The sequence below is a fragment of the Galeopterus variegatus genome, unplaced genomic scaffold (assembly GCF_000696425.1).
Source record: "Galeopterus variegatus unplaced genomic scaffold, G_variegatus-3.0.2 Scaffold4243, whole genome shotgun sequence".
NCBI lineage: Eukaryota > Metazoa > Chordata > Mammalia > Dermoptera > Cynocephalidae > Galeopterus > Galeopterus variegatus.
In genome coordinates this window covers 171,719-197,306 of record NW_007730354.1, presented here as the reverse complement: position 1 = coordinate 197,306, position 25,588 = coordinate 171,719, and the positions used below count along the sequence as shown (strand labels likewise).

General features: G+C 36.9%; 1 protein-coding gene across 1 annotated transcript in view; it reads right to left on the bottom strand.

Moving 5' to 3' along the window:
- Positions 1-14,009: 14,009 nt before the first annotated feature.
- Positions 14,010-25,588, bottom strand: part of TTC6 (tetratricopeptide repeat domain 6) — a gene marked incomplete at its 3' end in the record, with an annotated part of 53,518 nt that continues 41,939 nt past the window's right edge. The window contains exons 4-6 of the mRNA XM_008587070.1: positions 22,644-22,822; positions 18,369-18,499; positions 14,010-14,207 (exon numbers count right to left, since the gene is read on the bottom strand). Of these exons, the coding sequence (XP_008585292.1) occupies positions 14,010-14,207; positions 18,369-18,499; positions 22,644-22,822 (508 nt within the window). The remainder of the gene's footprint in view (positions 14,208-18,368; positions 18,500-22,643; positions 22,823-25,588) is intronic.

Genomic DNA, 25,588 nt, shown 5'->3' with positions numbered 1-25,588 from the left:
GGGAGCTAAAGGTGAATGAATCAATTCACACACATACACACACACACACACACACACACAACAACAACAACAACAACAAAAAAAACTGAGGGGGGCGGAGGAAGATATAACAACCACAATTTTTTTTTTTTGAAGTTCTTACAACAAGAAAATGGAGGGGACACACTGACACACTTGGGTGGGAGGGGGGAGAGGGAGGAGGGAGGGAGGTTTCGGTGATGGGACACAATAATCAACTACATTGTATATTGACAAAATAAAAATTCAAAAAAAAAAAAAAAAGAACAGTAAGAATTTGTAAATTCGGTAGGGGGTTGATGGTGAGGAGAGGGGTGACCTAAGAAGCTACCTTGAGGCACTGCTGTATTTTGCTCTGGCTTTAAACCCAAGTGGGGTAGTAAAAGTCATTTACATCTTAGTGTCTTTTGCCCTTTCACATTCCAAAAGCACACTAAAGTGAGAGAAATGTTGGCCAGAAATGCCGGAAGGAAAGCAGAAGAAGTCACTGGGCCTTCTAGAGTGCACAGCTTTGGGAGACACGAACAGAGGACCATAAGCAGAAAGGCTGCCCGAGGTTAGCAACTGCTCCTATATTCCAAAGAAGAGTCACTTACATGAAAATTTTTCTCCAGATTTTCCCTGCTTCCTTCTTTCTTTCCACAGAACAGAACCAAACCTTTCTAGAGTTCTCCCCTTCGGAAAACACCACCATCTCAGTGGTTCAGACTGAAAATCTCTCCATCTGCAACCTCTTGCTCATTCCCAACAGTAACCACTCATCCCAGTCATTCTCCCTCCAGGGTGTTTCACCTGCCCATTGCCTCTTCTCTCATCTGAGTCCTGTGATATCACCTTGCTGTTCCCTTATCTCCAGGCTCTCTTTCCTCCAATCCTTGCTACATACTCCTGCCAGAGTTGTCATCAGTTGCCTCTCTCCAAACATTTTAATGGCCACACACACAATACACCCAAGCTCCTGGCAGTCAGGGTCCTCCACAGTCTAGGCACCATGTACTTTGCCAACCCTACTTCCTTGCCAACCGTACTTCCTTCACCCCCCTTCCCCCACTGCCCAACCTACATTGGCTATAATTACTACAATGGCAGTAGGGATGACGGGCAAACTGATGAACAATCATAGTAGCCCAACATGGCAATGAAAATGACAAGGGCAATGCAGTCAGACCTCAACTCCTCCAGATGACCTTTACACACTCCCTCAGCCCAGCCAAAATTCATCTCTGCCTCCCTAGTTCTCCTGCTGCATTTATCTGCTCTTTCATTATAGATTATACTTCTTTCTATTCTATATATCTTTGTCATAATAGATTATGGGGGGAGGAAGTAGTACTTATTCATTTCTCATCCCTCAAGGATTTGAATGTAGTAGGTACTGAATAAATATTGTTGAGTTTGGGCTGAGTGAGCAAAGTCTCATAGCCAAAGCCAGCCCCAGACCCTGCCCTGCAGAACAGAGAATCATGGGTCAGCATGAGATACTAAAGTCATTCTCAGGGTGTGTTCTTTAACCAGTGTCATCAGCATCACATAAGAACTTGTTAGAAATAGAAATTATTGAGCCCCACCACAGACCTAATGAAAACTCAAAACCTCAGAGGGTGGGGCCCAGCCCTGTCGGTGGTTCTGATGAACTCTAAAGTTCAAGAACCACTCATTTACTGCAGTCTATCCTAAAACAACCTGATCATAAGAACATCCTGGGATACTTGTCAATCTACAGCTTCCCAGCCCCTCCTCTGGAGATTCTAATTCAATAGGTTTGGGATAGAGTGAAGAATTTCTATATTTATTAAACACTCCAGATGGACTTTATCCTCAGAAGTCTAAAATCACTGATATAGTGGGAAGAGTGAGCCTTTGGAATAAGGTTAAAAGCAGGATTTAAGCCCCATTTGGGCCACTTACTGTGCTATGTCGGGTAGGACATTTAATGTCCCTGTGTGTATTTTGTGTGTAGCCATTAAAATGTTAGGACATTATTAAAAGCCGTTAAATTTTCTTTCCTAGGTCTCAGTTTCCCCACCTATGAACGGCAACAGTGATTGGGTCACCAAGAGTCTAATGCTTAGAACTAGGACTGGCCAGTTAGCTCAGTTGGTTAGAGCGTGATACTTATAACACCAAGGTCTGGGTTCGACCCCCGTGCCTGCCAGCCACCAAAATAAGTAAATGTGAACAGCTCTGCACACAGTACATGCTCAGTAAGTGGTTGATATTACCTCTTCCATGAGGCCAGAGATATACAATGTATTTCTTATTGTAGGCAGCTGTCAAAGAGGTTTGGAAAACATTTGCTCCAAGCCATGAGTACTCTTATAATATCTCTGCACACATCTTCTGTGAGTTACATAAAAGCGACCGCGAGCTACATCCTGTGAGCCTGAAGAAGGGTATGACTTCAGGTATGACTAAGAGAAGTTCCCCCACCACAGCTTCACTCACTCTTCCTTAGCAAATTTATCTTGCTCCTTGGTATCCAAAAGCCTGAGGGAGGCTTCACAGGACAGAGCTCACAGTCACTTTTAGGTAACTCAGAAGATGTGTACAGGGAAATTTTAAGAGTGTTCACACACAAAAGTTTCACCAAAGTAATATTTACATGCAATGGAGTGTTCTAGTCTAGACACCATTTTTTAAGGTGTTTATAGCAAACCATTAAATTAATTTCTACAACCCACTTAAATGGGTCGCAATCCACAATGCAGAAAACATTAACTTATAGGGAATGTTGTTTAACAAGCAGAATCCTTAGTCTGGAAAAAAAAAAAACCTTACATGTTCATCTTCTTGGACATGCCAACCCATAAATAATTTTCTTTAGCCCTGTATAATTTTTTTCTTTAAAATCTGCAGCAGAGGCATATGAATACTTTGTATGCTCTAAAAAAAAAAGTAGGGAATATGGTCTTGATAAAATGAGTCTACTGAGTAGTTAAGTATATAACTACATAGATTTTTTTTTTTTTTTTTTACAAATTATGATTAGGGAGGGGGGAATTGTAGTGTTTTTAATGATTGTAACTTTATTGCTACATGCAGACAGTGACATCTGGTGGAATGACATTGCTTTACTTTAAAAAACATTTCACTTTTCACATAGTGTCAGTTACAGAAATAGACAAATTTTCAAATACTTTCTTTTTTGGTATTTTCATATAAAAACAGAAACACACAAGTCCAATATCTCATCAAACATTGAAGGTGCTTAATGAAATGACTGATAGGGCTATTTGTTCAAAGCAGATATATAGAAATCTAATTAAGATTACTATTGATTCAAGCTCTAACTCTGCCACCAACTATTATTTGAGGTACAAAACTTTACCTCAGTTCCTTATCCCATAATTTGAAAGGTTTAGGCTAGGGGAATGCTGAGATCTCTTACAGCTCTGGCATATGTACTTCTGTGACACAGCACCAGCTAGACCTCGAACAGGGATTAAGTCTTATGCTTTGTGGTATAATACCTTAGGTCTTGCCTGGATTATGCAGCAAGGCCAAGTAAGGTATGGGAGTGGGGCCAGGATAAGACCTGAGGACTGAGGGGTGGCAGACAATGTGAGAAATGGGGGATGGGTGGGGAAGGTGAGTTCCAGATGCCCACGTTGGAAGGAAATAAAGAGCAAAAGAAGAACACAAGGTTATAAGTGAAATGTGACAGACCCCGGATGATGGTGCACTACAGCTGGCATCAAAATGTTTAGCATGAGATGACAGCACATTCTAGTGGGGGCAGCAATGATGGGTAACTCAAAACCAGGCAGTATTCAGAGACTCCAAAGCTTTCAGTAGTTAAGGAACTAACATCAAGAAAGTCTCCCACAGTTAGCAAGTCCCCATCCCTGGCTTAGACTCTGAAGCAGGATTTTGAATTCCTAAGAATAGTAGGATAGAATAAATAGCAAGATAGAATCACTACCCAAATGTAAGCAGAAGCCCTGCTTTCAAAATTAGGTCACAGTGGATCAAATACAAACCACCATGGGTGAGTAAAATATGCTTCTTCCAAATTATCAACCTAGAGCTCCTCAGATTCTTCCTAGTTTAGGTCAGGATTGGTCCTGAAAACAGGATGAGAATGAGGATTCAACAGGAAGCATAAAGAGAAAAAAGGAGAGGATCTTTCACTAATTTGCAAAGCACCGAGATATAATAGAAACCACATTTAAAATCAGGTGGACCTGGATTTGAATCCTATCTTTTACCAGCTATATGAATACGTACTAGTTACTTAATCACTATGCTGCATTTTCTTCATTTGGGAAATGAAATGACTTTATCTATCACATAGAGTTGATATTAACACAAAATTATATAGTAAATGCAGTGTACCTCAACGCATTTTATGTTAGATAATTTTCTGTTTTCTTATCAGATACCACCACCTTATCTGGAGGGTTTGGATAAAATCTTTGAAATGGGAACACATCTTATATAGTTGATTTGTAAGCTATAAGTAGCAGAGATAGTGAGGCAAAATAATTACTCATATACCTGTCTTTATGTATTTTTACATATATATATACAAATTTATGTTTTATAAAATATATTTTTTATATATATATACACCCTCAAAGGAATATAAGCTGTCAAAATAACTTATATGGTGTCATTTTTTTGTAAAACGTATGTATACATAATACACATTTTAAAAATACGCAGAAAAAAGCCTATAATCCTTACCAATAGGAAAATGTCACCCTTATTGCAATGGTTTTAACAATCACAGAGAAAAACTGCACAGGCAAAATTTTCAGATTGTGCTCCATCCCACTCCCAACACCTTTCAGGAATGACTGAACCAGCAGAATAAACCTACATCTCTGATTCTCCTACTTAAGAGCTGAAAGTAGTATTCTAATGCCTCCAAGATGATCAGTCAAGAAATACCAACTAAATCTATCCGATATTAACTTTGGGTAGCCAGAAATGACCTATCTTCATTCAAAGGTGAGTACACTGAAAAACCCAATGTGAGTTTTATGCAGAGCACCTGCAATGTGTAGTAAGAAAGAAATATAGTATTCACAGAGCTAAATGAAGAACATCCTCTTGAAAAGATTTATTAAAGTAAATAAAAATATTTCAGAAAGTTTTTGCTTTGTGTTCTCAAGGAAATTTTAAGTGTTTTCATAAAACAGGTAACAAAAGACAGATTTTTCTTAAGAGATTAACAGAATTAAGAAAAATAATGCCATAGCAGTATGAAAATGGGAATTGAAAGGAATTTTTTAAATTTACCCTTCAGAAAATGAAACCACTGATGAAAAGAGGTTTGAGAGATAAATGAAAGCAAAGATACGATAAATGTTCAGCATAGATAATGAAGATTAAAAATATGGTTAATTGATTTTCCTGAAGGAATGCACTGGATGAATAGAATAAATTATTATTTAAAATAAAACAGAAAAAGTCCTAAACTGAAGAGCTATATTTGCATATCAGAAGGGCTTTCCATGTACCAGGAAAAAATAACTAGAAAGCAATCCACTCCCAAATATATGCTAGTGAAATTGTTTAATTTAAAGCAAAATTTAAAATTTTATAAGCATCTAAGAGAAATGGAGGAAAAACAGATTACTTACAAATAAAAACAGCCTGGCTTCAGATTTCTATTTCACAACATTAGATATCACATAACAATACAAACAAACAAAATACACAGACAAATGTTGGCAAATGTGACAGATTACAGGAAATAGCAAAGAAGCAAAAATGAGAGAGAATTTAAAATAAGAAGAATAATACAAAGTGCATCTGATATGACAATAAATGAATACGGGTTGATCCAATCTATTATAAGAATACAAATTTCTGATTAGCTTAAAAAATATTCGAGTGTATGCAGTTCACAAGGGACACAATTAAGAAAGATTAAAATGGAAGAAAGGGTAAATATATACCACATAAATAAAGCAAAAAAAAACAAGAGAGTAGAGTTTCACTTTTTATAGATTTAGTGTATAATCTACAATGAAAACAGAAGGATCACAGCTAACAGTCTCGTAAATTTCTTTCACACAAAAAAATTTGTTTTCTATAATCACACGTTGTTTCTATATGTAGTTCTACTTCCTTTCAGCATACGGAGCTCTACTTCATGCTTCAACATGGTTGCACTGCATCCCATTATTGGATGCACCGTAAAAAGTCTTCCACTGATGGACATTTCAGTTGCTTCCAGTTTTTAGTTGTTATAAAAAGTGACATGATGAACATCCTGTGCATTTATCTTAGTAATTGATAGTCATCAGCACATAAATGGCATTTAAAGCCACAGCCCTGAATGAGATCACCTTGAGAGTATAGGTAGGGGACAACAGAGGTCCTAGAATGAGCCCTGGGCACTCTAATGCTGAGACATAAAGAGATGAGAAGCAAGAGAGAGTGTGGTTCCCAAGGCAAGAAATAAAAGTGATTTAAGAAAGGGTTAGTGGTCAACTGTGTTAGTGGTCAACTGTGATATTTTAAAGCAAATCTGATCATGTCAGTCTTCCTCAAAAACCCTATCATTTTTGTAATGCACTGTGAATAAGAATACCTCCCCCAAGTGCGTGCGCGCGCAGACACAGACACAGACACACACACAGACACACACACACACACACACGCACACACAGGCAATTGTAACACTACTCTTCCTGTTCTCTAATACTGGACTTCTTCCCAATTCTCAGATGAGTTCCAGTTGCCCACTGCAGGGACTCTCAAATGCCAATGTACATACAAATCACTTGCATTTCTAACAAGTTCCCAGGTGGTGCTGATGCCGCTAGTCTGTGGATCTAAAACATTCTTTCCCCTCCTTGTGGCTATCTTCTATTCTTCAGTTTCAATTTAAGTATCATTTCCTCAAACCTCCCCAGATAATCAGGGATTCTTCCTACATGATTCCATAGCACTCCGCACATCTCCATGTTACATTCGCAGTAATTAATTCATCACCTTTCTTTTTGCACGTCTCCAGGTTCCCTGCCAGCAGGAATTATGCTGCCCTCATGGCTATCTCTATACCTGCCACATAGTAGTACACAAGAAATATTTGCTAATTAATTTAAGTGATTATTCAGATCTGTATTTCTTGACATGAAAAGATGTTTACTAAAAATGAGTTTTTAAAAATCAGGTTACAAAACAGTATATATATATAGCATTATCTCAGTTTTGTTCTATATTATTTGCATATGGAAAAATCCTATATTTAAATATGTTAATAGTATTATATCTGGATAGCAAGATTTTGAGTAATTGTTTTTCTTCTTTTGCATTTCTTTGCATACTTGCTAAAATATCTTTATTATTTTTTGTGACAAAATAAAAAATGAAATTAAATATTTAATTCGGACACTAACCTTTGGTTTTCCACTTGTTGCAGCTGTTGGAATGCATAGAACTAATGGTCTGTCCACATTTTTCAAAAATTGATTAGGAATTTCTTCTGTAATTTGAAGCCGAGTTGAAGGTGAAGTCCGGTATCTAAACATAAGCAACTCTCACCACCAGGAAACTGGCTATAAAGGGTACCTGGCTTGAGGTTACCCAATATTTGTAGAACAACATTTTTGCAAACTATTCTTTCTTTATTTATGGTGGATAAACAAAATACACAGGCAGTTTTACATAGACATTGATAAAATAGAACATAAGTCCACAAGAAGACTCAAAAACTTTAGTCAAACTTAAATGCCAGAATTTAAGGTATGAAAAGTTGGCATTTTGAATCAGTGAGGGAAAAAGGATTTATTGAATAAATCATATTGTGTAATTGGCTAATTGTTTGGGGAAAAAACAATAATGCTATTTTTCTCACAAAAATAAATTACAGATGGATCAAAGATTTAATTTTTTTCAAAAGAAGCCTAAAATTACTAGAAGAAAATATGAGAGAATACATTTAAATTTAAGTGTGGAAATAGCCTTTCTAAGAAAGACACCAAGACTAAAACACTTAAAGGAAACAATTGCTAGTTTTTACTACATAAAAATTAGAACTTCTGATCTCCCTGACTTCAAAATGTACTACAGAGCTATAGTAATCAAAACAGCAAAATGTACTACAGAGCTACAATAATCAAAACACAAAAACAGATACATAGACCAATGGAACAGAATAGAGAATTCAGAAATAAATCCACTACCTACAGCCAACTGATTTTTGACAAAGGAGCCAAGAACACACATTGAGAAAAGGACAGTGTCTTCAATAAATGGTGCTGGGAAAATTGGATATCCATATGCAGAAGAATGAAACTAGACCTGCACCTCTTGCCATACATCAAAATCAACTCAAAATGGATGAAAGAATTAAATGTAAGACTGGAAACTATAGAACTTCTAGAAGAAAACATAGTGAAAACACTTCAGGACATTGGTCTGGGCAAAGACTTTACAAATTCTACTTCAAAAGCACGGGGAACAAAAGCAATCCCATTAACAAATGGGATTATGTCAAGCTAAAAATCTTCTGCACAGCAAAGGAAACAATTAACAGTGAAAAGACAACCTGCAGAATGGGAGAAAATATTTGCAAATTATGCATCTGACAAGGAATTAATGTCCACAATATACAAAGAACTCAAACCACCCAATAGTAAAATAAAACAAATAATCCAATTAAAACATGGGCAAAGGAACTGAATAGACATTTTTCCAAAGAAGACATACATATGGCCACAGATATATGAAAAAATTCTCAACATCACTATTCATCAAGGAAATGCAAATTAAAACAACCACAAGATATCATCTCACCCCACTTAGAATGGCCATTATTAAAAAGAACAAGAACAACAAATGCTGGCAAGGATGTGGAGAAAAGGGAACTCTTCTACACTGTTGGTGAGGCTGTACATTAGTAAAGCCACCATGGAAAACAGTATGGAGGTTCCTGAAACAATTACAGATAGAGCTACCATATGATCCAGCAATCCCACTACTGGTTATATATCCAAAGGAATGGAAATCATCATGTGGAAGGGATACCTGAGCTCCCATGTTCATTGCAACTTTATTTGCAATAGCCAAAATATGTAACCAACCTAAGTGTCCATTGATGGATGACTGGATAAGAAAAATGTGGTATGTATACACAGTGGAATATTACTCAGCCATAAAAAAGAATGAAATTTTGCCATTTGCAGCAAAATGGATGAGTGTGGAAAAAATTATGTTAAGTGAAATAAGCCAAACAAGGAAAGAGAAATAGTGCATGTTCTCACTTATAACTAGGAGGGAGAGAGGGAGGTAGGGAGGGAAATGGAATACTACTTAGCCATTAAAAAAAAATGAAATTCTGCCATTTGCAGCAACATGGTTGAGCATGGAGAAAATTATGTTAAGTGAAATAAGCCAGGCACAGAAAGAGAAATACTGCATTTTCTCACTCATAAGTGGAAGCTAATAAATAAATAAATAAATACAGGAAGGAAGGAAGGAAGGAAGGAAGGAAGGAAGGAAGGAAGGAAGGAAGGAAGGAAGGAAGGAAGGAAGGAAGGACCTAAACAATTCCTTGAACTTTCAGAATACTAGGGATTGGGAAGAGGCAGATGTGGTGGGGAGGTTTGAGGAGGGATACGTTGGGTGAAGGGCATAAAGAAAAATCACAATTTGTAATAAATAAGCTTATAAAAAATAATATTTTTTTAAAAAAAGGAATTACCATACAATCCAGCAATCCCACTACTGGGTATACATGTTTATCATGGCTCTATTCACAATAACCAAGAGTTAGAACCAACCTAAATGTCCATCAACAGATAATTAGATAAAGAAAATGTGGTATACATACACAATGGAATACTACTTAGCCATTAAAAAAAAATGAAATTCTGCCATTTGCAGCAACATGGTTGAGCATGGAGAAAATTATGTTAAGTGAAATAAGCCAGGCACAGAAATAGAAACGCCACATGTTCTCACTCATATGTGAAAACTAAAAAAGTTGATCTCATAGAAGTAGAGAGTAGAAGAGTGGTTACCAGAAATTGGTGGGGGGAAGAGGGGAGGGGGATGGGGAAAGGGTGGTCAGTGGATACAAAATAGTAGAGAGGAAGGAAGAATGGGACCTAGTGTTCTATGGTAATACAGGGAGAAAACAGTTAACAACAAAGTACTGTATATCTTTAACAGCTAGTCGAGATGATGTTGAATATTCCTAACACAATGAAATAAAAAATGTTAGAGGTGATGTATATACCAAGAACATGATCATTGCATACAGTATGAATGGACACAAATATTATACTGGACTGCATAAATATATAAAGTTATCATGGATCAATTAAGAAAAACAAATTAAAAAGAGGGGAAAAAAAGAGAGAAATAGAGAGTAGAATAGTGGTTACAAGAGGCAGGGAAAGGGACAGGGGAACGTGTCTAGGGAGAAGTTGGTAGACTGGTACAAAGTTACAAAGTTACAGTTAGATAGGAAGAATAAGCCCTGGTGCCCTAGTGTGACTATAGCTAACAATATTGTTTTGTATATTTCAAGATAGCCAGAAAAGAGAATCTTGAATGTTATAACCACAAACAATAAACGTTTAGGTGATAGGAATGTCAACTACTCTGATTAGATCATTATACAATATATTCATATATTGAAACAAAACTGTACCCCATAAACATGTACAATGAAAAAAATAATAAAATAAATAAATATATAATTTTTAAATTAAAACTTCTGTATAGCATTAAAAACCATAAATAAAACTGAAAGACAAAAAACAAATTGAAAAAAAAATTCTACAACATATTTGACAAATAATTAAAGTCTTTAATATAAAAAGTTCATTTATAAATCAAAAAGAAAGAGATGAATGACAACTCCACAGAATATGAGCGGATAATTCTCAGGAGGAGAACAACACATAGCAGGAGACATCTAAAAATATGCTCAATCTTACCAGAAATAAATAGAAATAATAAAAAGGTGTTTTCCCTCACCCACTTACAAAAAGATCAAAAAGACTGACAATTGGTAGTTTGGCAAGATTATAAGGAAATCAACAGTGTCATAAATTGTATACAAACTGTGTCACAAAGACTTGGTTAAATTAGTGACTATCATGAAATAATTTAAATGTTCACACACAACTCTGAGTGAAAAAACTCAGGCTATAAAATGCCATATGTGGCCTAAACATGTACATATACAAGAGATGACTAGAAGGCTGTTCACCAAACTATCAACAGTGATCGTTTAAACGCTTTTAATGATTTCTCCTACTTTAAAACCTCAAATCCAAAATCTCATACCAAGAATTCTATCTATAAACTTCTCTATACAATATACAAATCATTTTTAAAAGCAAAAATATGGTCAATATGAAATATTTTTATAGTTCTCTTCAAAATTGCTGCTTAGCAAAATAGACATAAGTTTGAACAGTACATTGCTATTTCAAATAAACTTAAGCGCATACACTTACTGGTCCAGTAAAATATCCTTGGTGTATGCACAAATAACAATTACCACAAGCAGAATTAGGAAAACATTAAAACTATATAGACAAAAGTATTATTATGCTTTGGAGTTAATTTTTCATTGCACAGGAAAAGCAAAAAGCCACCAAATGAAAGAGTATGCATTCTGTGTTTACAATTACCTTTCTTGAGAACACTTATTAGTGCAGAAAAAATTATACATTTCTCCGAACTTGTAAGCTCAGCAGACAGATATATTTTGAAAAGGTTAAGCCATGTTTAGCAAGGTAATCCTCAAGAGATGGATGCTAGAGAATTAAATATTCAATACTTAAATTAACTTCTTATTTGGTACTTAGGAACAAATTGCCAAGAATTATCATCATCAAATAGAACATTTATTGACTCTCTTGGAAAAAGCAAGTGAGGTCTACTTGAAGTGAAAATTTTTAGAACTGAAAAGAAACCAGCATTTTTAACACTTTGCATGAATAATAGAAGCTTTTAGGTCCTCAAAACGATGCTGGGTATGCAGATTGCTAATGGAAATGACTCAAAATAGCAGAATTTCATGACTACTAGGAGTTTATTTCTTTATTTTCTACTGCCAGCTTGAGGCATTTAAAAAACATTCCAAAGAATGTCAGGCTGAACTGCTGTTTTCTACCACAGACATTAGAGCAGTTTTGAAATTTTCAAAATTCTTCACATATAAATTTTTCAAAAATTTAGCAAACATTGACTTGATAAATTAAAACTGAAAGACTTTAGATATATAAAATTATGATTACCAAATAAGTCCTAAAATATATTTTTGCCAAAACAGAAAATAAACATGAGAATGACCTTCTTTTGGGTATTCAAATTGAAACTCATTTTGATTACTAAACACTGGGAAACCGGGGGATTTTAAACCATGAAAGAACGTAGTGGCGTGTTCCAATTTTTACTAAAAGTGAAGTTTGAGGAAATGGGTTCAGAACATAACATGAAAAGTGTGGGTAAGTCACTAATAATTTTGTGATAGTGTAATTAAAAGTGATCTCTTAAAATATTACTCTCATATACGTAGGATAGTTAAAATATAACGCTGAAAAAGTTTCTTTTTAACTTAATATGTAATATTTTTAATATTCTTAAAACGTGTAGTAGATGAGTTTTCAGGATTCCTACCAGCTCTTCTGAAAGGCAAGAGACTCTACAGCATGCATTCTCAATGGGCAGGTGATATCACCCCCACAGGGGTAAAAATTGGTGGGCCGGCCTGGTGGCGCACTGTAGAGTGCGCCGCTTGGGAGCGTGGCGGTGCTCCTGCTGAGGGTTCGGATCCCATATGGAGACCGGTTCCCGCTCACTGGCTGAGCGCAGTGCGGGCCCAACACCGAGGGTTGCGATCCCGTTGCCGGTCCCCGGTACGGGCGCGACACCGAGGGTTGCGATCCTGTTACCAGTCAGTAAAAAAGACAAAAAGGAAAAAAAAAAAAAATTGGTGCACTGGGCAGGGTGCAGGAGAGAGTGACGAAAGCTTTGTATGTATAAAGTGCAGACATACATACAGTACCATAAACAGATATACAGTATATCTTGGGTATTAAAATTTAATCAGGAGGGTGAAAAAAAGTCTTAAAAGTCTCCTTAAGGGTGTGAAAGTTTTTAAAAAGTTGTAAAAAACTGAGCTAGACAAACCTGGATTCTTAATAAGTAACCGAATATCAAGAAGCCTAAGTTTCTTCATGAATAAAATGGAAATTATGACTTCTCTCTTACAATCAAAGATTTAAACAGGGAATACATGCAAAGCTCACAGCACAGTGCTAGGAATATGGTTACTGCTAAATAAATGTTAGCTCCCTTCCCTTTTCTCCTCTCTTTTGAGGATGCTGTAAATCATACACTCTCCACAAAAGAATACGTAAATTCCAAAGGAGACTGAGACAAGGAGAAAAGGAATGAACTCGAAGAGGCAATGACTTTTGTTCATGACCCCTGAACTCAAGTATGCCCAATAATGGTGAACACTAGTTCAAAAGGACTGGGTTCGAGTATCAAATCTGTCATTTTAAAAAATTGTATGAATGTAATTAAATTGCTTAACTTTTTTGATCCTCAATTTCCACATCTATACTCCAGGGCTGAGAGAAAGAACAAATGAGATAGTGTATGTAACACTCTTTGGGAACTAGACTACTATAGTTACCTTATGATAGGGTATGTATGGTTCTCGTTAATACTGTCAGGAAGTGGAGACACTGACCTAGACTGTGCAGGTAGTAGGAAAACAATGGAACAGAATCGAGTCTTTTAAATCTAAACCTCTGGGAGCCGACCCCGTGGCTCACTCGGTAGAGTGCGGCACTGGGAGCACAGCAGCGCTCCTGCCGCCGCAGGTTCAGATCCTATATAGTGATGGCCGGTGTGCTCACTGGCTGAGAGTGGTGCGGACCACACCGTGCCAAGGGTTGTGATCCCCTTACTGGTCAAAAAAAAAAAAAATCTAAACCTCAAGGGCAGAATTTCTTTGACAGTTTAAATCTAGTTTAAAACAAAACTACCAGTGAAACTCTTACCTATCTCTTTGTTCTTCATTTGTAAAGCAACCATCTAAGAAAGATGTTCCAACTGTTCCAAGCAGGGTATCGTGGCCTTGCTTGTCAGCAGTGTGATACACTCGAGAAGCCAGGTGCAGGTCAACAGGCAGCTCCTGGGCTGGGATGGTGGTGCACAAATGATGAAGGTGAAGAGTGGTGGAGCAGCCTGCTGGAATTCTGCAACAGAGAAGAGAAAGTGAGCTGCTCTTATTTTGTGGTCTTAAAATAATAAAATACATTTACACTGACAGGTAAGTCAGGTTCTAAAAAGGATATCTAAATGTAGGAGATCGGATTTAAAACTATAATAATGGTTTATAACACATTTAACATCATAGTCTCAGGCCATTGTCCAGAGCTTCAAACTCATATCCAACTGCCTGCTGAATATCTCAGCCTGTATATGTTACAGACACCTCAGAATCAACAGATCTAAAAGCAAACTCATTATCATTCCATCTCTAATCTCATCTCCCCTGAATTCTGTAACTCAGTTCAGGGACACCATTTCCAGCCATCACACATTACTCCTTTGCTATTCTGCTCAAATGGTAGTGTCCCTGCAAAAGTGGAACAATATAGTACATTATTCATTAACTAGCATGGATGGAACTCTGGGTCTCTCCCTTCCCACTCTGCTGAAACTTGCCTCTCTCCTGCCTTTCCGAGGTAGGGAAGAGGGCATGAAGATCTGCTTTCTTACCCCTCAATGCCACATACCATCCTATCAACAAATGCTTACTGAGCACCTATTATGTGCCAGGCTCTGTGCTGGATGCTTTACACACATTCTAACTCCCACAATGAACCTATATTGGAGGTATTACTATCCTTATTTTGGAGCAGTCTTTTATTGTGGATAGGTCACAAAATTAGTGAGCAACTACTGGAGTCCAGAGCCAACGTTGCTGGCTCTAAGCCATATTTCTTTCCTATTAATGTGTATTAATGACTCCTGAGTGTAATTGGCCCTTATCCAGTACTACTCCATTCCCACCTCCTTACTAAAGCAATACTCTTACATTAGCCAAATGACCTTCTTTTCATCAAATCAAATGAAATGAACTTTAGATCTTCAGGTCACGTTCTCTTATGACCTCCAAGCCACAGCTGACAATATTGATGACTCTTTTTTAAATTGCTCTTTCTCCGTGAGCTTTTCTTTAAGCCTGCACTATCCCAGCTTTCCATCTGCCTCTCAAATTCGTCATTATTTCACCTAGTCACTGGATCTTCCTTCTCCAGCTTCCAAACTGGGTGTAACTTCTAAGGTTTGAACTTCTCTTTCTACATAAAAAATTGTTTTCAGTGTTTCAGGTATTTTCTCTGTGCTGAGAGCTCCCAAATCTCATCTCCAGTACCACTACCTCACCTAGATTCCTCATCTTCAAGATACAAAACATCTTTGATTCCTCTCTCCTTCTCCTGCATCTCCAGTGCCTGCACAGGTTGCTCAGGTGTGCACCTTCTCCATCCTTACCGCCAGCACACCCTAGTCAAGGGCCTCATCATCTCAGCCTGCACAGGCAAGGGTTTGCCAGCTGGATTGAATACTACATCCTCTGTCTCTTCCCTTCTGCAAAATTCTACCAGACTGACCTTCTTTATGGTTCTGTTGCTTACTGCATCTGTCTAACTTCCTTCTCTAAGTTTCAAGGCTCCTAGCATCTGGTCTTAATTCTAGCATAATGGTTCAGACTGCAGATTCTGGAGTCAGACTGCCTGGGTTCAAATCCTGTTTAAAAGTCTCACTTGGTCATAAGCAAATCAATTAATTTCTCTATACCATGCTTAGTTGTAAATAACAACATTAGTGCATCCTGGATAAAGTTGCTTTTAAAAAAGATTGAATAGTTTTAGAACAGTGTCTCTCACAAAGCAGATATTAACTATCATCATCAGTTTCCAGAACAAATCACAGGGCTAGGCCTGTTAGTTCCTTTGGTTATATACAGAATGCTGCCTGCCCTTTTGTCTATGTCTAAACACCCTCCAAACAAGAACTCAAGGATAGACTTCTCTGCAAAATTTACCTTTTTTTTCTTTTTTACAAATGTTTCTTTTCATATGTTGCACTAGTCTTTTGCCACGCATTTTGATCCTTTATCTAATGGGTTCATGCTGGGCTGTAACTGACTGCTCCAAATGTCTGGGACTGACAATACAGACTTTGGAACTGGCTAGGCCTGGACCAGAATCTCAGTTCTAACATTTGCAAACTGTATTACCAGCTTCTCTGAAAGTCTTCTAAAAAATGAGAATAAAAATCCCTAACTCTCACCTTTGTAAGAACTGATAAAAAATAACAGATATATCATTCTCAGCCTGTGGAAGTCTCTCCAGAAATGCTTGTTTTATTTTTATTGTTGCTATTAATTTGCACAGTACCTAACCCATTGCAAGGCACAATATGTACATTATTGAGTTACTAACAGAGAGTGGTTTATGGCATTTCCAAAACAGCATAGGGCCCAACAAGAACAAGACATGCAATCTGTATGTGTTCATGTGGGGGAGGAAAAGAGAGGTAAGTCTAAAGCATTTAGAAATGCCTGAGACAAAGAGACCTAACTGGAGGAATGAAAAGGAGTGTCCAGGAAGCTAGGGCTCCCAGGCACCCTTAAAAAGGGGCTTAAAAAGAGGGAGAGAGATCGAGACAGAGAAAGAGAGAGAGGAGAAAAAGGTGGGCTCTATATCAAGCACACCTACACCATCACTCTGCCTGGGACAGGTCCTGGCTAGTGGAATGTCCTTGAGATTACATTACTAATTTTTATTTTTTCTGGAAAAAAGCATCCCAAACAATCTGGATTCCTATGTTCCCATTATAATCTAACAACATTAATCAGCAAGTGAACCTCCCTTGGTTATTGATCTAAATAACAATATGCTGCAATAGATGGCTGAATTCCCAAGAAAACAATTTAATTTGGGGGCTAGTCCCTGGTGAGAAAAGTTAGTTAAAAAATTGATTAAAGAAAAAGGGGCAGTGAATAAAAGACTTTCAGAAACACTGTTTCAAGATTCTCTTTCATTACATAAATTTTCCAAATAACAGATTTTTATTCCTCTGCACCCCGTTCTTATTTTTCTCTAATGGAAATTTCTAATTTTGGTTTTAAGGAATTAAAATAGTACTATACGTCTCAATAATATCTACAAATATTTTTGGCATGCTCAAGAAAAGCTGTGTGTTTTTATAGCACATTCTCCTTAAACAGGACTATTTGTCATTCTTTGAAATACTAAGACATAAAAAAGAAAAGACTCTGCCTCTGTGTGTGGCCACTCTTCTTCGCTTAATGCACTAAATGCAAGGTTTCAAAAAAAAAAAATCAAGAAGTTTCTGCTTCATTGATAATATGACAGTAACTATTTATTGAAGGTAAAATACTTGTTGTCTGCTGTCACTATTTGTTTTAATACATAATCTTTCTAACTAAATGAGCTTAAAGCAATGCAGATAAGCAATGGCATGTACAGGGTCACTTAAGTGCCAATTTGACTGTTTCATAAACTTTGGAATTCTTTTCCCATGAGTCTATCCTCAGCTACTAAATTGTGAGTAATATCCATTTACAAAGTTTAGGCTGGCCATAAAAAGGCTGTCTTCCATGTCTAGCACACCTTTCAGTGCCCTAAGCAACAACAAAAGCTAATAATTAAAGCTTCTTTAAAGCCCCATAAACAGTTAAATTAAGAATAATCTAGAATAAACCAACCCATAAAAACCTAGTGGTAAAGTAGGAAGAAAACCAGAGTTTCAACAAGGTGAATGGCAAAAGGTAAGTCATAATCTAAATTGCATTTCCACACTATTATTCAAAATTGTGGTTGCATTCTGTGACATAAACTCCATTAAAAATATGTGTGGTGGGATGAAACATGGAACGATAGCAGAGAAAAATAAAGCCATGTAAATTACAAAATTGATTGACCTATGGACATTTGTGGGGGGTTGTTTTTTATTTTATATAAAAAAATTAACCAATATAATAAGCAGTTAATCCAAATCAGGCATTACAGTGACCAAAAAACACAAAATCTAACATGCTTACATTTAATTTTCTTTAGTCTCACAAAGAGCTATTTTTATTCTAGCTATTGTTACGTCATTAAAGTAAGTACATTGGTCAAAACACGAACAGAAAGAAGCACAGAATAGAACACATATATCCTAACTATAAAATCTGTCACCAACTTTTCCTGTGAGATAGTTTAACTCATATCTCATATATGAATTCCTAAAATATTTAGTTTTCCTTTGCATATTCATGTATCAGTGCTACTGAATAACTTCTCTTCGGACAGTAAAATTTGTAAATTTAAGAAAGTTACTTTTTAGGTAGTTTTTGATCCCGAGGGAGTTTTAAAGACTTTGTTGGTCTCTGTGGTGGAACTCCTAGTTTACTTTTTTGTATTCGTTTAACTTCTTTTCCTTTGATTTGCAAGAATTTTGATGATTTCACCTTGAAAAGAAATATAAAGAGTGCTGTTAAGGGACATTTTAATGTGAGGGTTAGGTTTTTCTCTTGTACTTAATGATCCATCTCACATTTAAACTCCTGATTTTTATGTATATTTTATAACAGAATATAAATCTTAAAGGTGAGTTGATATTTTCCTCTAAATCCATTCCTAAATTTTAACATGTATATATACCTTCATAGCAATAAATTAGCACCATATTTATTTACAATATTTTTCATTTATTACCTTAAAATTATTAAAGAAGAAATATAAGATTTTTCTTTCCATAAATCTACTCTTCTTGATTGGTATCTTAATAGAACTTACCCTTAGTTTCTTAAAGTTTGGCATGACTGGTGGTTATAAGCTTAAAAGAATGCTAATGCTTGGAACCCATGCTCCAATGATTACTTCTTTCTCCTACAAGCGCTCAAACACAATTCTTTTTATTTATTTATTTATTTCCTTTTTGTCTTTTTTACTGACCGGTAACGGGATCGCAACCCTCGTGTCGCGCCCATACCGGGACCGGCAACGGGATAGCAACCCTTGGTGTTGGGCCTGCACCGCGCTCAGCCAGTGAACGGGAACCGGTCTCCACATGGGATCCGAACCCTTGGCGGGAGCGCCGCTGCACTCCCAAGCGGCGCACTCTCCAGTGCGCCACCGGGCCGGCCCAAACACAATTCTGTTAATAAAATCATTTAATCATTCTAGACTTTTGTCCAAGATCAATGCATAAATTGCATAAACCACAACTCTAAATCTTAAAAAAAAATAAAAATTAGAGTTGCAGTTGCCAGTCTCCAGGCTTCGAGCACCTCTCCCACTGCAACAGCTCCTCAAAAGCTGCTGCTGACAGAGGCACAACAGGCTTAAACCTATCTACCCGTGCCAACAGGCTCCAGCACCTAGGTTAACTCAAAATCTTCTACAAATCTGGGGCTTCAAGTTTCTTTTATCAATTCTTCTTCTCTTCTTTCTAAACTAAAGATCATTCTCCTTGTCAGATTTAAGAGAAGCAAAGTACGAGTTTACCTGCTTCCTTTTCTCTTTGTCATATTTCTGTTTATTTAAAACCTCAACGTTTTTTCAAAATAAATTAAGGCAGCTCTGTCATCTGTTGTCATCACACTATTCATCCATAATGACAGGGTTATCTTCCTTTTTTCTTCCCTCTCTTTGCTCCAAAACTAACACGAAAAATACATGTTTGTTCTTAGCATTATTCACGGGCCTCAACCCATTCTGGATCTCAGCCTTCTTGGTGTATAATTGTTATAGCCATATGCCACTTTTATGTTTATCTATGGATACATATTTCTTCATTTATCTTTTGTATATTTTTAAAACTCTGAATGCAAGAGATCATTCATAATTGTTTTACGAGAACTTGGGAGGATTTAGGGCAGCCCATATCTCTTAAACTTTCTTCCATTTAGAAACTTTGGTCATATGATCAAATCCATATTTTTTTACAGACTTTTACTGACATTTTTCCTCCTAAAATGCTCAGCAATCTTATCACAGGTTATTGCGTCAGTCATTTCTTCACAAGGTCTTTATTATTTCTATGAAACCTTCTGTTGGTGGTGGTGGCCATGACTTAGACCACAATACTGATGACCTTTATTACACTAATGAGCTTCCAAGAGTAAAAATGGCTAGAAAGGTAAAGATTGATCGAATTGTCTACTTTTTTGCTGAACGAGACCTTCTGGAATATATCTGAGCAGTTGAAGTCCACATTGCTCCTTTATCACAACTCTGTGCTAGTTCTATTTATTAGATGTGTCAGCAAAGGTCCTCTCATCCCCCCAATCTGGCCTGGCTTGCTGGAGTATAATGGTCCTCATTCCTGTGCCAGAGATGCTGGGGACTAATCTATGGCCTCAGATGTCCATGTACAGGGTAAAGTTCATGAATAATAATTGACCTTAAGATGTTAACACAAATAATTAAATAGAAGATTTTGGGTGAAGACTTGGTGTGCTGTGATGAGTCACAGGAACACTTCCAGTGCTATTTTTTATGGCATTTCTGATATTGTGCCCCAGTATATCCCACAACAATAACCCATAAAATCTTATTAGACTTTCTCTTCTCCTCCCTTTGGAACACTTCTAGTTTCAGCTGAGTCCTCTTAATCCATTCTCCAAGTCTCTCTGGCCAAACCACTCTTCCTGGTTTTGCAATGAACACTCTATCCCTAGTCATTTTTGCAGCTGAGAGTCTGTGGTCTTGTACTTAACCACACATCTGTTTGCTGTTATGAAGGGCAATGTTGCAATATGGTAAAGAATGAAGATTTCAGAATTAGACAACCTCAGTTCAAGTCCTGCTTCTACAATTTAACTAGATGTTTGTACTTGGGTAAGTTACTTATCTTCTCTCTGACTCAGTTTTTTCAACTGAAAAATGAGAGTGTTGTTATTAGGAAAAAATAAGATAATATATTTAAAACATTCAACAAAAGGGCTGGCACACCGTAAACACTCAAATTCTAGTTACCTTAGGAAAGGATTGACTCTTTTAACCAAAAAATAATAATTTTGCATAATATTTAATAGCAGCCACAGCAAGCCAGAAGGATTAACATTACAGGACTTTTCTATGGAGGGATTTAAAGTCCTACAGGCCATGGTGGTTAAACCACTGTCCAGAAAAACCATTTCATTATTTGACACACCTAGAAGCTAACCATTTGCCTCTCATGCCCATGTTTTATTTTCAAAGTCCCAGTGTTGAGGTAGAATAATAAATGAAAACACTAGCTCTGTGCCCACAGAGGTCTAACACCTTTCATCAAGATGACACAGTCTTTAAAGATGCCCAGGAAGGGGCTGGCCCTGTGGCTCACTTGGGAGAGTGCGGTGCTGGTAGCACCGAGGCTGCAGGTTTGGATCCTATATAGGGATGGCCAGTGTGCTCACACAGCACACTCACATAGAGTAGGTAACAGTGAGTGGCTTCACTTAGCCTTGGCAAGTTTCACTTCATACCCTGAGTGCATGCTTCAGAAAGACAGCGTGATTGCTGATGGGGTCAGTTACCAACCACAGGTTAAGTTCCTTCTCCCTGAAAGCACTGGTGGATTTTCTCTAGTCAACTATTACTTGTGGATCTTCCTTATTATCTATTATTCCTGGAAGATCAATGGGCTAGTGTCATGCAGGATGAACTGAAGAAAGTAGGGTTTGAGAAATGAAGAAAAACCATAAGATAACTGCTCTAATCTAAATATAAGGTCACCAGGACCCAGACTAGTATGGGGCTACAAGCAAAAATGTTTGGGAAAAATCTAGGCCTTGGAGACTGATTATATGTGAAAGGCAAGAAGGGGGAAAGGTCACAGATAAATCCCAGGTTTCAGAGTTAGGAGCCTTGGACAAAAACTGAAATGCCAGTAATGACCAGTTGATTTGGGTGAAGCATAGTAGGAACATAACCACTGGAGAGGTGAGGGGGGCCCAGAATGAGAGAATTGACTAGTAAGGCTGTTTACCCAAGAAGAGGCATCCATCTGAACCAGTTAGGGAGAGGGATCCCTGGGTGATAATCAAGATGGTATGCAGGATGGTACATTCAGGGAAAAGGGACCAAGTTTTTTAACCCTAGTAATAATATACCTATTTTTAAATAAATTTCTTTGTCAAAAAGTGACTGACTCAAAGTATTAAATAAGTAAATGATATGTAAATATAGTAAAAATTATGAAAATGATACATAAATAAAATGAATCTGGATACATTCTCACAATAGAAAAAGACTCGGGAGTTAGGATAAGCCTAAATGGGGCAAAGTTATAAAAGCTACAAAGTTCACCCAGTCCTGGTCCCTGGACTACAATTCCTGACTCCCTCAAGATGGTAAATGGAAGACTCTTGGTCAATTTCTGAAAGTACTGAGGTTCCTTCCCTCCTTGAAATCAGTCGTCTCTCTCCAGAGCTGCAGTTAGAGTTGAGACTAAAAACCCTCAAAAAACATATGTTCGTTTTTTCTACATGGGTAATTTGCACTTCTGAGGCCACCTTTTCATGGTGAAACCCCCACCCCATACCTTAATCCTTGCCTGGGCTACTTCTTCCCCCCTGCACACCCTCAACTCTCGGAACTCGGTTTCCAACATAAATATTTGTTTACCTTTAAAGATGACTGCTTAGCTGGATCAGTTGTGGGCTGTCCATCTTTCAAAGGTTTTCTTGATTCCTGTGCTGGCTGAACTTCTGAAATTTCCTGAGATTTAAATACAATGCTTTCTGCATCTGAGACTCCCCATTCTATTACATCCTCCTGTTCAATCTGGAAAACACTCGACACAGCTTCAGGAAACATACTCTGTTGGAAAAAATGAATGTCCCAGAATGTTCTTTTTATTGGTCCTTCCAGTGTTTTCAGTTATGCAACACTGTCTGACAACAAAATGAATAGGAAAACATCTGTTTGAAATTATGCAGAGGTAGTAAGTTTCCTTTGAAGATTTAGAAAGAGACACTCAAATTGACTTAAAAAATGTGAAGGCTGGCAAATTATTTTTCCTCTGCTCTTGCCTCAGAAAACTAGCTACCCCACATGGTTATGTACAAACTCTGATGAAATAACAAGACTCCAGTCTCATCCTGACGCCATCCCACACTCACACACAGTCAGGGCTAGTGTACATTCAACAAAAAGCTACTGCTGGTTCTCCCTTCCACTAGCCCATTGGCTCTCAGGTTGGCCTTCAGTCCACTGTAACATTGGAGCACTGCCAGAGGTTCCTCAGGTCTGAGAAATGGGATTTCCTGATAGCCAGTTGCTATTCCAGAAGCCTGACTTCAGTTGCTCGGGGAAGAGCTGACCCAGAGGCCTCAGGAAGTCCACCACATACACCCCAGCTCCACCCTGGATCCAAATGAAAAATTCTCAAAAAATATCACTCCTGTGCCTGTTTTGTGTTCCTTAAAAATGTCACACTGACTTACATTTGTATTTCACCAAGACTTAAGGAAAGTATCTTTATAGCCATATTTGGGTATTACCCAATTTTAAACCAAGATTATCTGGGATTATGGAACACTGGCAGTTAAAACTTCACTGCCTCAAATTAACAAATGACAAAACTAGTCTCATTTACATAAAAGTCTGAATTATATAGAATGACTTTAAAATGCAATTATTTCATTTTGTTCTTTGATACACTTCATTTGCTAATAAGTAAAATAAAGGGTAAAAGATGGCATACAGAGCCAAATACTATACAAATTTCTTTACTAGGCAAGAAGGGATAGCTTGGACCAAGAAATTTAATTTTGTAAAATGAGATTTTAATCTTGAGTATTTGTAAAGCTACAGTGATATAGTGGAAAGATTAAGATTTTTGTAACCAGATGGGAATGAATTCAAATCCTGGATATGTAAATTAATAGATATTTGATCTTGGTCAAGTTATTTAAACTTTTTTGGCCTCATTTTCCTCATTGGTAAAAAGAGGTTAATAAAACTGTTTTCATAAAATGGCAAAGTAGATATACTGGGGTAATATGTGTTATGGGCCCTGCTCCTATACTGTCTACCTGTGATAAACTCATTCATTTTATGTTCCATAGCTTTTGCACCGTTGATCATTCTCTTTCTTTGGAAGTTTTACACTCCTGGCTTCCTCAACACATTTTCCCAGGGTTCTGTTTTGGGAGAGTGAATACATGACAGTACCACTCATCAAAATGGAAAATGGAGGAAGAAAAGCCTGAGAAAGGGCAATCATAGTCTTCCAGCTGCAACTCACCTTCTTCAGGACTCTGCCCAGACTCACCTCCTCCAGAGAGGCCTTTCCTGATCCTACCTCTCCCCTGTGCCCTGCCTCTATTTTAGCATGTGTCACACCATATTACAATTGTCTAAATCATCATCATCGTCATCATAATCTTTATAGCCAACGTATATGAGCATTATCTTATCTGATTTTAATATTTACCACAACTCTACGAAGTAGGAACTGTTTGAAACCCCATTTTACAGATAAAGAAACTGAGGCTTAGAGAAGGTATGTAACTTGTCCAAGGTCATATTTTCAGCAAATATCAAAGCTTTGTTTGAACCTAGGCAACCTGATTCCCAAATGTACTCTCTTAACCCGTTTTTCCCCTTCATCCAATAAACCAGTGGTTCTCAAAGTGGGGTCCACAGACTCCTGACAGTCTTTGAGACCTTTTCAGGATGTCTGAAATGTCAAAACTATCTCCATAATAATATTAAGAATTATCTACCTTTTTCACTGTGTTGAAATTTACACTGATGACAGAAAAGCAGTGTGGGCAAAACAGTGAACCAATTCTTTTCAAGGTTGATCAATGGATTTTAATGTAATGATTATGCAATAAGTTCGTACATCTGATTTCAGATTCCACATTGCAACTAATCTTTAAGAAACTACCACATGTGAAGTTTTGGTGCATTAACAAAAAAAAAAGCATTCATAATTATGTAAAAAATGCTATTAAAATATGACTCCCTTTTCAATCTATATGAGACCAGATTTACTTAATATACTTTGACCAAAAGCACATTTTACAACACACTGAATGCTGAAGCAGGTATGAGAATCAAGCCCTCTATTAAACCAGACATTAGATTTGCAAACAACAAAAAAAAATACAACAATCCTACTCTTCTCAAACTTTTTTGTTTTGAAAAACATATTTTCCTAAAAAAAGTCTTTATGTTAATATGCAACTGGCTTATTATTGTTATTTTAAATAAATAAATAAATATTTCAAATTTTTCTGTTTTAATTTCTAATAGGGTAAATATTTGGTTGATATAATCCACATAAACAAAAATTCTCAAGGATTCAGATCTGTGTACCGGCCAGTTGCCAAAAAAAACAAAAACAAAAAAATTCCTTTGGATCCCTAAAATAATTTTTAAGAGTGTAAAGTCATCCTGAGACTAAAAAGTTAGAGTATTACAAAACTTTAAAATTTGAGAACTCCTTAAAAAAGAAATATGTCTAACTTACCTTTTATATTTCAAGCATTTAGTGCATTATGAACACTCTGCAATTATTTGTGAATAAGTAAATGAATAAATAAATAAATAAAACTATT